General features: G+C 40.6%; 1 protein-coding gene across 2 annotated transcripts in view; it reads right to left on the bottom strand.

Moving 5' to 3' along the window:
- Positions 1–14,527, bottom strand: part of GALNT7 (polypeptide N-acetylgalactosaminyltransferase 7) — a 143,030-nt gene that overhangs the window by 4,989 nt on the left and 123,514 nt on the right. For both annotated transcript variants that reach the window (XM_032332221.1, XM_032332220.1), the window contains exons 7-11: positions 14,025–14,142; positions 12,167–12,289; positions 6,270–6,488; positions 1,786–1,884; positions 927–1,055 (exon numbers count right to left, since the gene is read on the bottom strand). In XM_032332221.1, coding sequence (XP_032188112.1) covers positions 927–1,055; positions 1,786–1,884; positions 6,270–6,488; positions 12,167–12,289; positions 14,025–14,142 — 688 coding nt within the window. The remainder of the gene's footprint in view (positions 1–926; positions 1,056–1,785; positions 1,885–6,269; positions 6,489–12,166; positions 12,290–14,024; positions 14,143–14,527) is intronic.

Genomic DNA, 14,527 nt, shown 5'->3' with positions numbered 1-14,527 from the left:
TATTTAGTAATGTCTGATGCACAAATGCATATTCAATGCTGTGGCCTTTAAAATAGCTAAAATATGTATATTCCAATTTTTGTCCATTAAACTAATTCTGGATGGTAGTTTCTGGTCTGCCTTAGCTGCCTTTTAATATTTTTAGTTACTAATACTGTTCTCACTGAACCCATCATTTATTGCTATTACTCATCTTTCTTTGTAGAAACAAAGGCTCTGTTCTTCAAGGTTTAGATTAACCTTCTCCTAACTTGTTACAGGAAAAAAAATAGGCAACTGACACATACCACTTGATAGTAATTATTCATGAATGATGATAACTGGGAATATTAAACTGGGTCATAACGATGTCACTACATAGCAAGTAAGTGCTGGCATGACAGACATGGTATGATCATGACCACTAGATGCATAAATAAAGGGGAGGACTGCCAAGTTCTTTCAGTTTGGGGCAGCTTTCCCAACTTCGTGTTTCACAATAAATCGATTTAGTCAAGTCTAGACACAGAAAATTATACATAAATACATTAATATGTTGGGATCTTCAACTTGGCAAAGAACCTGGAAGAGTCACATCTGGGGGAAAAACAAACAAACAAACAAACAAACACCCATTCCTGTGGTGTCAAGTGATTAACTAAACATGACTTTTAAAGTAGTATTTCTCCCATTGTTAATAATAAGCCGTGAAGACCCAGACTTCTAAGTGTTATTTGTTTGTCTATAGCTCCACCTGCTGGACAACATGAACTATAAATGCAATTTATGCATATTGAAACTTGATATATATGTACGTATATAAACACACACATATATATTTTAAGATTTATATATCTTAATTCCAGATGGTAGGTATTATTAAAGTGAAATAGCAAATAATATTATTTTACAATAATGCACAACTGAAATGTTGAAAAGCTTAATACCTTAAAGTATTGCCATTCCTTGAATTCATTTAGATTACAGTGTGTAATCATAACTTTGGATCCATCAGGCCCTTTTGTCAAACACTGGTCATACTGCATGAGCTGATTAGCTTCATTGATTCGAAAAAGCTATTAAAAAAAAAAAAAAGAAAGTATCAAGGCACCTTCTCTGCTGATCTGCATTATTTAAAAAAAAGAAAAAAGAAACTTAACTCATAATCTCAATGACTTTATTTTTCTATAACTTTTCTGTATGTTCAGAGTTCTATGTCCAAAGATAGAAACTATATTCATTTTGATATTAGTGAAGACTCCTGCTAACACTTTAAGGATTGTGTTCTTTAGCCTTTTAGGCACAGAATGGATCATCAACACATATTTCTTATGCACCAACAGTGTGAGCAGATGAAAAAGTGGAAACAGAGCTGATGATATCTGACAATCTAAATTAGAGGCAAGAAAAACACCCACATAAGGAAGTAAGAAAATATATTAGTGAAATGTTATCTTACTGGCAGTAACATCCTAGCTAATTTATTAGGGGGAAATGAGGAATAATGAACACAATTTACAAATAAAATTACTACAGAGCTAGGCTTACATGGCTAGATACTCACATAGAAACATATTCTAATCTCTCATATCAGACATAAATTCTAGATTCGGATTGCTTGTGTGAAAACTCAACACCGTTCTCATCCCCTTCATCTAAGTAAATGCTTTAACGCTGTCAGTTTTTTCACAGAATGTTTTATTTTACCCAAACAAAATTATCAAAAAGTAAATGAAATCCCATGATCAGTAAGACTAGCTGCCGCAATGCAGCCGAATATGAAAACATGCAAGTATGGTTATTTACCTGATTCCCTCCCAACCTGTGGCAGGGCCCTAGTTCAACAAAGCCTCCGTTTGTCTTCCCCATGCTATCAATGCAGTAAACAGTCTCAAGGCCTCTGATCTATAAAAATGAACAAAGAACCAAAAAGCAGGCAACAGTTTAGTTTCAGTGAGCTCTAGCATCAGGTTAAGAGAGTTTCATGCTAAATACTGCAGTTCACAGTAGAAATCTGGGTGTGTAATGTTAGGTGATGACGGTCTTGTCTGTCTTGGAGTAGCTCAGGGAATACCAGTCACCTCTGAAATCATTTACAGTCTTGAAGCCCACACTGGAATGGGCTTATTACTCCAACTGAGGTCACTGGTCCATAGATTTTTATAAAATATCACAGAAGAAAAAAACAAGATACCATGAAATACAATTCCAGGTTCATGAGAATTCATGCGGATGAGAAGCAAACAGAGCACAGCTACCCAGTGCTAACAGACACTGGCCCTAGATGTCTAAACCAGAATTAAAGACAAAAGAGAACTCCTCCAAATGACTGTGCGACCATTTTGGCAGATGTCTCTAAGAGGCTCGGGAGGCAAAAGTCATGGCAAATGGGCCAGGCAGTGAGATTTTTCTCTGAGCATGAATAATGTAGGAGAGAAGCAACCACAGGGTTTCATCTTTGGAATGCCCATTTTGTATAAAGCTCACCTTTTCCCTTCTCTGGAAATACTATATATTTGTATTGCAATTATGAATTTTACAGTATTTGGATAAAATGTTTATCCTTTTATTTGGTCAGCAAATACTGATTGAGCACCTACAATGATTAACGCTTTAGAAGATACAATGAGAATCAAGTCATGTGCTGGGGCCCTTGTGTCCGTGACGTCCAGCAGGATGGAGGGACAGGCATGTGGAGAAAGGAGCCTCTTGCCCTGCTTGGAGGGACGCTGAAGACTGTCCTCAGGGAGACATGGGGCTCAAACTGGTAGGGGTTCCCCGCAATGTGCAAGGGAACACTGAGGAGTGAGGCTTAATGTATAGGAGCCAGAGCGGGGACAGAGCTTAAAGTGAGGATATATTCAGGGGTGGCTTAAAAAGGGAGAACAGAAAATTCCACCTATTCACTCATTCATGACTTTATTTATTCATCAAATATTTGGTGAGTAAGTACTGTGTCAGGCATGTTGTAAGGCTCTGTTATACCAGGGAACAAAATGGATAAAAGATCCTTGCCCCAGCAAGCTTACATTCTAGGGAGGGAAAGACAGAAAATAAGCAAAAAACATAACAAACATGTTTGAAGTGGTAAGTGCCATGGAGAAAAGAAAAAGAAGAGCAAGTTCAAGGTGGGGACTGAGAGGGTTAGGGGACAGCAGGGTAGATTCTCACTGAGAAGGTAACATCTGAGCAGTCTTGACCGGATATACAATTGACCCTTGAACAAGGCAGGGATTAGGGGAGACAACCTCCCGCGCAGTCAAAAATCTGTGTATATATAGCTTTTGGTTTCCCCAAAACTTCACTACTAACAGCCTACTGTTGACCGGAAGCCTTACCAGTAACAAACAGTCACTTAACACATACTCTGCATGTTATATGTATTATGTACTGTATTCTTACAATAAAGCCAGCAGGAGAAAAGAAAAATGTTAAGAAAATCATAAAGAAGAGGGGCGCCTGGGTGGCTCAGTTGGTTAAGGGTCTGCCTTCGGCTCAGGTCATGATCCCAGAGTCCTGGGATGGAGCCCCGCATTAGGGACCCTGTTCAGCAGGGAGTCTGCTTCTCCTTCTCCCTCTGCTCCTCCCCCCAGGCCCCACTCCGGCCCAAGCTCTCTCTCTCAAATAAAATCTTAAGGAAGAAAGAAAGAAAGAAAGAAAGAAAGAATTGTAAGGAAGAAAAAATACATTCCCTATATTAAAAAAAAAAAAAAAGCTTGTGTATGTGGACCTGGGCAGTTCAAACCCGTGTTGTTCAAGGGTCAACTGTATAAACGTCAGGCCTGCGTGAAGAGTCAGGCTTTGTTTTCGGGCAGAGGAAACAGCAAAGGCAGGTGCATGCCTGCCCCCCACTGAACACCAGGAGGGACCGCGGCGGAGCTGACCCGGAATGGGGAGGCCAGAGAACAGTGGGGCCAGACTGCATATTGGCCTCGAGCCCACTAGGAGGGCCTCTGCCTTCACTCCACTGCAGGTTTCTAATGGAAGAGCTCCGTGACCGGACTCACATTTTCAGAAGAGCACTCGGCCTGCTGGTTGAGTACAGGCCACACGAAGGCAAAGTTAATCTCAGAGATATAGTGGCTTAAAGCACAGTAAGAAAGGCTCAGACTTGGGAACTGGATGTGACGTATGAGAGAAGAGGATTCAAAGGAGAAGCTGAACTTTTGTCCTGAGCAATCAGCAAAGACAGGCTGGGGAGGGGACACAAGGAGTTCAGTTTTGAATACATTGAGTTTGACGTGTCTGTTAGATAATCTGCTGGAGATTGCAAGCAGCATGTTGGAAGGACTTGTCTGGGCTCCGGGAGAGAGATTTGGGCTAGAGATAGAAAGCCAGAGTCATCAGCGTGTAGATGGTTTCAGAATCAGGAGACCCAACGAGATCACCAAGAGGATTCATTCTTTTTATGAAGAAGGCACTATATTAATCAGGTGTTCCTGGAGATTAAAAGAGAACCGAAATCTGGTCTGGACTTCCAGCGGCTCACGGTCTAGCTGGGAGTCAAACCCAGTTTGCTATAATAGAACACGGGGTACGGGAGGGTTGGGGGGAAAGGTATTACACCAAGAGATGGACAGCATAAGTTTTGGCTTCTTTTATTTCCAAACTCTATGTGCTGGAATCCTTCAGGGCTGGATCCCAACTTCTTCTATCTATCTCTATTTTCTCCCTACGTGAGTTCACTCTGTGTCATGAAACAATCTACCTGCCGATGGCTCCAAATGCACATCGCTCTTTTCTGGCCTTCCAATTTCCCGGCTGCACCTGGCTGTCTAACGTCCAGGCGCTTCACCCAACCAGAACACCAATAAAGAACTTGCCATTCCCAACCCTTCCCCCGCTTCCCCTCCACCAACCTCCCCATCTCAGCTGCCACCTCAGCGGCTACTCAGAGAAAAAACAGAACTAGTCATCTTGGCCCATATCCTTCACATCCCATCCATCAGCGACCTGCCTCCAGATAAAATACGTATCTCACATTGGTCTGCTCACCTCCATTCCATTTTTGACTTCCTGGTCTCCGCTACCATCGCTTCTCACCGGAACTACCCTACCAGGCTTCCTAACTGGCATCCCTGTTTCCACTCTAAACCTTCACAGCAGGGTGACTAAAAAGCAAAGCTTAAATCATTTTTGTTACCTCCTTAAAACCCTCCCATGGCTTCCTACCCCCACAGGATAAAGGCCTCCCTCCTCATTAATTTCCTCTCTTCTGAGTATCACAAAGGCAAAGCACTTCCTGACTCAGAGCCTCCAACCTCACCATTTTCTTCTTGGAACACTCTCTCCTGGCTCTCTGGTGTATCACTGACATCTCAGATTAAATGTCACCTCTTCCAAGAAGGCTTCCATAATCTGTCCCTCTGTCCTCCTGAACATCACCTGTTTAGTTCCTTTGTAGGCCCCACCACCATCTGCCATTACCTTCTTCGTCTTCCCTTTTGTTGTCTCTTTCCCCCACTAACCCCAGGGGAGAGCCTTTCCCTGATGAAAAGGGCCTGCCTGTCTTATTTCATATATAGGAAAGTGACTGGGACATAGCAGGCCCTTGACCAGTAGTTGCTGAATACGTAACTAAGCAACACTACCCAGGTTTAAAAGTTCATGGCACATTTAATACACCCATGAGGTAGCAGCATGAAGGCTCACGGGTGCACAAAATCAGAAATGAGGTTACAAAGGGAAGTCTGAAAAAAACAAATGACAACACCAATCAATGCCTTGGCCTGCTTTACTTGTTTTCAGTTATCATTCATTCATTTGACAAGCACTGTTTGAGTGCCTATTGTATATGGGGATCTCTAATTAGTCCACTGGGACACATGGCGAACCAGGTCCTGAACACGGAGACTAGCTGAGAGACAGGCAATTTTGAGTGTTACGAGAACCCATGGGAAGATCAAGAACTCAGTCTTTCTGATGGATTGAGGAAGAATAAGAAAGGCTTTTTAGAACTGGTACCCTCTAAATTGAGAGCAACAGGATAAGTTAGAATTAGTCAGGAAAAGGACTTGGGAAGGAGAGACAGGGAAGGGGCAGGAGGAGCTGCAGGGAGTGTACGGCATTCCAGGATGGAGAGCCGTAAGTCCAAGAGCTGAGAGCAGGGGACATGGCGGTTGGGCCAGGGTTCAGGGTGTCAAGGGAGGTGTCATGGTCTGGTGGAAAGGTAGAGGAGAAACTTTACTCCAAGAATTCTTTCCTTTAACTCACATATTTCCACCTCCCTCTGCCTTCTCCTAAACTCAGTCTCCAAACATTTTGAGATCGGAATACCTGCCAGTACTTACTTCTCCCCATTCGACATTTTTGGGTGGCAAAGGGTAGTGTGAAGTTATGTCATAAGCTATTTCTTCCATGAACCATTTGAAACTTTTGCAGTTGTGATCTTCCCGAAATTTTTTCAGCTCAGATATATCTCCATATGGTAAGGCCTTTGATTCAGGACGACTAGCATAGAAGTAGTCTTTGTATTCATCCCACCAAACTTCAACAACTCTAACATAATTCTGTGAAAAAGAAGACAACATTAAGAAAAAGAAAAATATCGCAATGCCATAAACAGCCATCTTAGACACACAGAATATGACCAACATATAACAAACTCATTTTGATAGGACCTGATATTTAATTAAACAAATGCAAGTCAGTTAACGACCCGAATATGTCAATTGCTAAAGATAAAATGTCATAAACGTTCAACTAAGAAGTGACAGACACAGAATCTGACATCACTGAGCTGTAAAAATCATATATTCTAAGATCGTATGTTCTGTCCACCTTCTAGAGGAAGAAGGTGAAGTTCAGGGAGGGTTTAGGAGAGGGCTTCTGGACACAGATGCTCCTTCACCCAGAATGATCTCTTTCTATTAGAACCACACTACTAGCATGTGTAGGGAAAAGGCTCATTTCAGAAACCATCACAAAAAACAATAGCTGTGTTGAATAAAACACTATTTTTTTTTTTTGCAAGTGGCTTTTTTGGGTCATGGTACGACTATAATAGAACCATTTTGCTACCACCCGGAATTAACCGGCTAGTTTCCCCAACTGATGCACTCTGAGGAACAGCATTTAAGGAACAATAAAATAAGCTGATGTTGTGAAAACTGACAAAGACCTATCTTGTAAGGTTTAATGGAATGAATGCATGTGGGCGTGAATATTATGACAGATGGAATACATACTCAATCTAGTCCCTTGGTCTCCAACATCGTTCATCAGCAAATTTTCTCTATAAAAGGCCAGAGGGTAAGGATCTTTGGCAACATTGGGCCACACAGTCTCTGCAGCAACTACTGAGCTCTGCTGTTGTCATGAGAAGGTAGTTTACACAACATGCAGACAGATGGGTGTGCTGGTGCTTCCCTATTACCTTATTTACTAAAAAGGGCTGGATCTGGTCTAAAGGCCATCGTTGCTGAGCCCTGTTTTACATCAGGAGTAGAAAATAGCTTGTGCATTGGAAACTAATGGCATATTTGATGTTGGTTAATTGAATTTAAATTTAAAACAAACAAAAAAAGGAAAACACCTTGTGTTCAGGTTAAGATTGTCCTAGGCTATGACTACCACAGGGTGAACGTAGATGTGCTGTTGCCAAAAGCCCCTGGATTCCAAGAACGTTGTATGTGGTAATGTCGTAACGTATCACATAATGTTACTGCTAAATTGTCTTAACTTTTGCAAAGTCACCCAAAATTGGATACAGCTCATGTCTTCTAGATACGAATGCACGGAAAGAATTCAGGGCACACACATATGGTTACAGTGATGCAAAGAAGGGGCATTTCATTGTTTGGGAAGGAGAAGGCTAGAGGGGCAGCTTGGAGGAGCAAGGGACAGCTCAGCCTCGAAGGAGTGGTTCATTATGTGGGAATGGTATTCAGGGCAAAGAGAAACCCAAAAGAAGTGTGACTTATCATGGTGCCTTTGGAATCCTGCAAGTAGTCTTTCACACCATAGCTTGTTGTGCTTTGTGAAAATTAAAAAGCATTTAGGGTCTGGTGTACAGCGAGCGCTTAAAAAGTGTTAGCTATTATTCTTCTTCTTCTTTTTTAAGGATTTGAATTTTATCCTTTAGCTGAGAGCCATCGAAAGGCTTTAAGCAGGTATAGACATCGAATTTAATGTTGAGGGGAGTGACACTGGTGGTGAGTGGGAGATGGACCGAAGGGGGTTGCAGCTGATGGCAGAGAACCAAGTAGGAGGCTATTTAATATGCATGGGATTCGAGGACCTGTGCAAAGCATAGAAAGGAAGATTTCATAGATACGTATGAGGCAGAATCTTCAGGGCTCAGGAAGGTGGAGGGAAGGGAGGAAGACTACACTAACATCCCCCCGCAAAGTTTCATTCACCGGCAAACAGAGGATGCAGCAAAAGGACTACTTTTGCAAAAAAGTTTAAAATGTTCAGCTTTGACTATATGGAGTCTGAAATGCCTGAGGGTCATGTAAGAAGATAATTCTAGGAGACAACTGCCTATCAAAGTCAGCAGCTCAGAGACGACAGACAAGCTGGATGAACAGATGGAAGCCATTGGCACACGGTGGCTGTAGCGGATGATGGAGGGAAAAAGGGCCTGGCACATTCTAGGCACTCACGGAATGTAAAAGGAATATTACATTTATCAGGTCGTTTTCCCAATATGTACAGTTAATTTTTAGAGTGGATAAAGATTTCCCTCTCATCGTTTTTCCTTTTCCTTGTAGCACAGGCCTTCATGAATCAATGTGACTTTCCATTAATTCTTTGTGATTATGGGTCCAGCTCCAAGGGCAGGTTCTTTTCCTCCAATGCCAGTGAGCCCTGGTGTTGATTTGGTGCTCTTTGTCTTATTGGGGATATTTTAGTCTCATCTCCTCTGGTAGCTGGGGCTCCATTTGGCCATTTCTATGATAAACTGGCTAGTTAGAAAGCTGTGTTCATTCCTTAAGACCTTTCCATCTATGCTTTTATTATCTACTTCTCTTTAAGGAACTGTTCCCAGTTGCATCTACAGCCAATAATAAACTTCCTTCTGCTTTTGACTTGTTTAAGGGCTCCAGAAAATGAATGGAATCAGACTCCTATGCACTTAGAATTTATGAAAGCAGCCTAACTAGAGAAACTTCAAAGTTGCTCGGTCAAGAATAGAGGACTTCATCTTCCTAGCAGTGGGATATTTGGCCTCTGTGTGAAGCTTTTCTGCTTTATTCCTGGTTTGAGAGACAAAAGACATTAATCTTTTGCAAGCATTGTTCAAAAATCTGATTTTATTTACTGCACAAACTCCTAATAGGATTAATTATTTTAGAACAAACAAAAATAATATTTTATTTGTGTGAAAATAGTAGAAGCTGACATTTTTCTTTCAACTATTTTCTGACAGAGTGGCAGGTTTTTTGGTTTTTTTTTTTTAAATTTTTCTGAGATATCTTCTCATGGAGAACGTTCAATATAAAAATCTTAATCAGAATAGGATACAAAGAATAATCTTAAAAAATAATATGATCCCTGATAAACACAGATGCAAAAAATCTTCAACAGAATATCAGTAAGGTGAATTCAACAATACACTGAAAAGATTATACACCATGATCAACTGGGATTATTTCAGGGATGCAAGGATGGTTTAATGTTCACAAATCAATCAACGTGATACACCACTTTAATAAAAAGAATAACAAAAATCAGGTAACTTTCTCGATACAGAAAGAGCATTTGATAAAAGTCAAGATCCATTTATGACAAAAATTCTCTACAGAGTGAATACAGAGGGAACCTACTTCAACATAATGGAGGCTATGTATGACAAGCCCATGAGCTAACATCACACTCAATGATGAAAAGCCAAAAGATATCCATCTAAGATCTGGGACAAGGATGCCCACTCTTGCCACTTTTATTCAACTTAGTGTTGGAAGTCTTAGCCATGGCAATCAGACAAGAAGAGAAATAAAAAGCATTCAAATTGGGAAAGAAGTAAAACGGTCACTTTTTGCAGATGACATGACACTTTACATGGAAAACCCTAAAGACTCTACCAAAAAAGCTATTAGAACAAATAGATTAATTCAGTAAAGTTATAGGATACAAAATTAATATACATAAGTCTGTTGTATTTCTATATACTAATAATAAGCTATCAGAAAAAGAAATTAAGAAAATAATCCATTTATAATTGCATCAAAAACATTGAGAAATAAATTTAACTAAGGAGGCAAAAGACCCATACTCCAAAAACTATAAGACACTGATGAAAGAAATTGAAGATAACACATAAAAAAATGGAAAGATATACCACATTCATGGACTGGAAAAAAATCAATATTATTAAAATGTCCATACTATCCAAAACAATTTAAAGACTCAGTGCAATATCTATCAAAATACCTTTAGTATTTTTCAAAGAATGAGAACAAATAATCCAAAAATTTGTGTGGAACCACAAAACCCTGAACAGCCAAAGCAATCTTGAGAAGGAAGAACAAACCTGGAAGTATCCTGCTCCCTGATTTGAAATTATACCACAAAGTTATAGTAATCAAAACAGTATGTATACCTCAATGGATACATACCTCAGGTAAAAAAACAGATAAAAACAGATACATACCTCAATGGAATAGAATAGACAGTCCAGAAATAAACCCAAGCTCATGTGGTTAATTAATCTTTGACAAATGAAGCCAAGGGGAAAAGGCAGTTTCCTCAATAAATGTTGCAAAAGAATCAAACTAGACCACTTTCTTATTAACCATTATACAAAATAAACTCAAAATGGACTAAAGACTTGACTTAAATATAAGACCTGAAACCATAAAACTCCTAAGAAAACATGGAAAGCAAGCTCTTGAACATTTTTTTGGATCTATCTCCTCAGGCAAGTACAACAAAAGAAAAATAAACACATGGGCCTACATCAAACTAAAAAGCTTTTGTATAGTGAAAGAAACCATCAACAAAATGAAAAGGCATCCTTCTGAATGGGAGGATACTTGCAAATGATCCAACCAGATAGGAATTAATATCCAAAATGATAAAGAACTCATATGACTCAATATAAAAATGCAAAAAAAAAAAAAAAACCAATCAAATAATGGGCAGATGACCTGAATGGACATTTCTCCGAAGAAGGCAGACACGTAGCCAACAGATACATGAAAAGCTACTTAATCTCACTAATCATCAGTGAAAGACAAATCAAAACCACAAGGAGATATCACCTCATACCTGTCAGAATGGCTATTGTCAAAACAAGAAGAAATAAGTGTTGGTGAAGATAAGAGGAAAAGGGAACCGTTGTATGCTGCTTTTGAAAATTGGTGCAGCCACTATGGAAAACAGTATGGTGATTCCTCAAAAAATTAAAAACAGAACTACCCCACAACCTAGGAATTCTACTTCTGAGTATTTACACAAAGAGCACAAAAACACTAATTCAAAAAGATATATGTGTCCCTATGTTCACTGCAGCATTAGTTATAATACAATTTACAATCATAACAGCCAAGCTATGGAAGCAACTTAAGTGTCCACTGATAATACTGATAGATAAAGAAGATGTGGGATATATAAATATATACACACTCACACTCACACACACACACACACAGTGCAATTTTACTCAGTCACAAAAAAGATGAAATCTTGCCATTTGTTAGAACATGGATGGACCCAGATGGACAACATGGCTGGTATTAAGGTAAGTGAAATAAGTAAGGCAGAGAAAGACAAATACCATATGATTTCACTTCTACGTGGAATCTAAAAGACAAAACAAACAAACAAGCAAAGAAAGCAAAGCGGGCAGATGGGCGACACAGGGGAAGGGGAGGCAATGCCCAGCATAGGGACCAGAGTTAGTAACACTGTAACCGCTTCAATGGTGCCTGATGGTAGCGAGATTTATTGTGATCACTTCCCAATGTATATATGTGTTGAATACCTGTGTACACCTGTAATCTAACACCTATAATACTGCACGTCAGCTCTACTTCAAATAAAAACAAAACGAAACAAAAATGATAAGGTGTTTCATGAGTAAGTCCAGCTTAAGCTAGAAGGGAGAACCAGCACTGACTGCTTCAATGATTTATTGCACTCAGTGAGCTGCCGTTGAAATGACTTCAACATGTGGGCTATCAATGGAGCGGCGTGTGGTACAGAGGTCCCCAGGCTACTCTCCTGGTATCCAAAGACTCACCTTCAGAGTTGGGGAAGAGCCGACATAAAGGGGTGGAGGATTCCCTTGCCAGCCCTCAAGTCGGTAGATGTGTCCAACGCGAGAGCAGGGGACAAACAGCAATTTGCCGCCACACTGCCATATCTATCGGGGGAAAACACACGTGGAAGTTGCTTCAAATATCAAAATAAATTATACTTGAAAATTTGTCTTATAAATGTAAATGTAAAATCTAAATTAGATACAGTGTCCATGGGGAATTCATAGATGAAACGAATCCTAAAATAGCGTTTTCAAACTCCTAGGATACCAAGCAAGGCAGTATGGAATGCAGTAATATTCCACTCCTCAGGGCCCCTTGTGTACTTGTAGCTTTAAACAACCTTCACCCATGTAACCTTGCAAAGGCACACAGATTCTTCATTCCTGATATCACTCGCCGTTTCCAAGGCTAATGGATTTCCCACCTGGGTGATTATTATAGTAACCTCCAAACTGGCTTCTTCACTTCCTGCTTCTCTCAACTCTATGCTATCCTTATTTATAGTAAGATTATTCTAGCTGAAGGGCAGCTCTGGGTCATGTTATTCCCTTGCTTAATAGCTCCAATAGGTTGCCCCTGGCTTATTAAATTCAGTAAAAATCTCTTGGCTCAGCATCGGAGTGCCTCCTCTATACAAGCCCAACATACGTGTCCACTTCCCCTTCTTGGATGTCTTTCTTACTCAGGCCATCAGGTTCTGCTAAACTGTGCTCTCGCTGTTTGCTGAGCTGTTTGCTGAACGTATTCTTCTTGTTCCCACCTTTGTACCTGCTAACCCAGTCTACCTGCCCTGGGGTCTCCTCCCCGCCCTTTATCTCAGCCTATTGATATGATGCCCACCTTCCTAGTCGGCCTCAAATCCTCCCTCCAGGATGATGCTGTTTCTTAATCACACCAACTGAATGCCATCTACCTTCTTATTGTGTTATGAATTTAATTCTAATCTCTCCTTATGAACTCTAACTTCCTTGAGAGCAGGGAGTTATTCTTCTTTCGTCTCTGGACTTTGAAGACAAGAGCTAAGTATCTGTTTAACTCCGACTGTGATATAGTTCTCTTTCTTATGGACAGTGGGAGGGCGGGGTGGGAGCATGGACGTATTATTGTCCAAGGACTGCCTCAGCAACAGGGTGGGTGCTGCAGGAAGGCAGCTCCAGGGTCAGTCTGAGGACGCACAGTCATGGCTGGGGTCTGCTTCTGTCCTGAATCACCATGTCCTACAGTGATAAAGGGCAACAACAGTGTCAGTGGATGGTCAAATGTGGCCCCCACACATGCAGATTCCCTAAAGGGCTTTTATAACAAAAAGCTTCAAGGCACAGAAAGCCTGGAGGGTAAGGTGGGGAGTGGGGCGAGGAGGTACTTTCATTTTTTAAAAAAGATTTATTTATCTATTTCAGAGAAAGAGAGGGAGAGAGAGTGAGTATGTGTGTGCAAGCAGGAGGAGGGACAGAGCGAGAGAGAAAGAGAGAATCCTTAAGCAGATTCCCCACTGAGTGCAGATCCTGACATGGGGTTTGATCCCAGGGCCCCGAGATGGTGACCCGAGCTGAAACCAAGAGTTGGACACTTGAATAAGCCACCCAGGTGCCCTGGAACTTTCATTTTTGAAGTTTGCTGGCTTCAGTGTTGAGATGAGCCATATAAACATAGAAGAAGTTGGGAGTTGGCATTTTGCCCTATTTTTTCCCCAAAGGCATGAATTTTTGTTAGTTGTTCTTTATAATTTAGAGAAATGCATTAAACAGCCCCCCCCACAAAGAAACAAGCCTTATCTGAAAGTCACAAAAGTCGGTAACGACTTAGAAAACTGCATTTGTTTAAATGAAATGTTACCTTGTATGAGATCTCAAAGTTTTCACCACCCCAGATCTGGAGGCCTGGATCATACAGACCCAGTTCAAAGAAGAACTCTCGTTCAATGGCAAATAATCCGCCAGCCATGGCAGGGGACCTAAGGGAAGAAACACTGCAGTAACTATTAAAGATAAACCCCCAGTACCCCTTCACCAACAGACAACAGCCTGTTTGGAACACAATCTAAGTAATGCACAGAAGAGACAACACTGATGGCCAAACATTAAGAAATTACAAAGCCTTCACAAAACAATCTATAATTCTTTACTGAATTTACTGATTTCTATCTGAAATCCAATTTGTTCATTATGAAGTAGCGCATTGCACCATTCTGCCAGGAGAGGGCGCCTTAGTTCCCTTGTTGGTTTGAAAATTTAAGCCTTGAGAGTTAGTTAAGATAGAATTTTCTCTTTCACTCCTAAAAATACTGAGCCATACAGCCATGGTCTGCTAACTGCTCCTACAATGATTTATGAGTCATT

Source organism: Mustela erminea, chromosome 2 (assembly GCF_009829155.1).
Source record: "Mustela erminea isolate mMusErm1 chromosome 2, mMusErm1.Pri, whole genome shotgun sequence".
NCBI classification, from domain to species: domain Eukaryota; kingdom Metazoa; phylum Chordata; class Mammalia; order Carnivora; family Mustelidae; genus Mustela; species Mustela erminea.
Note: the sequence above shows the minus strand (reverse complement) of the source record. Positions and strands in the feature narration are given on the sequence as shown.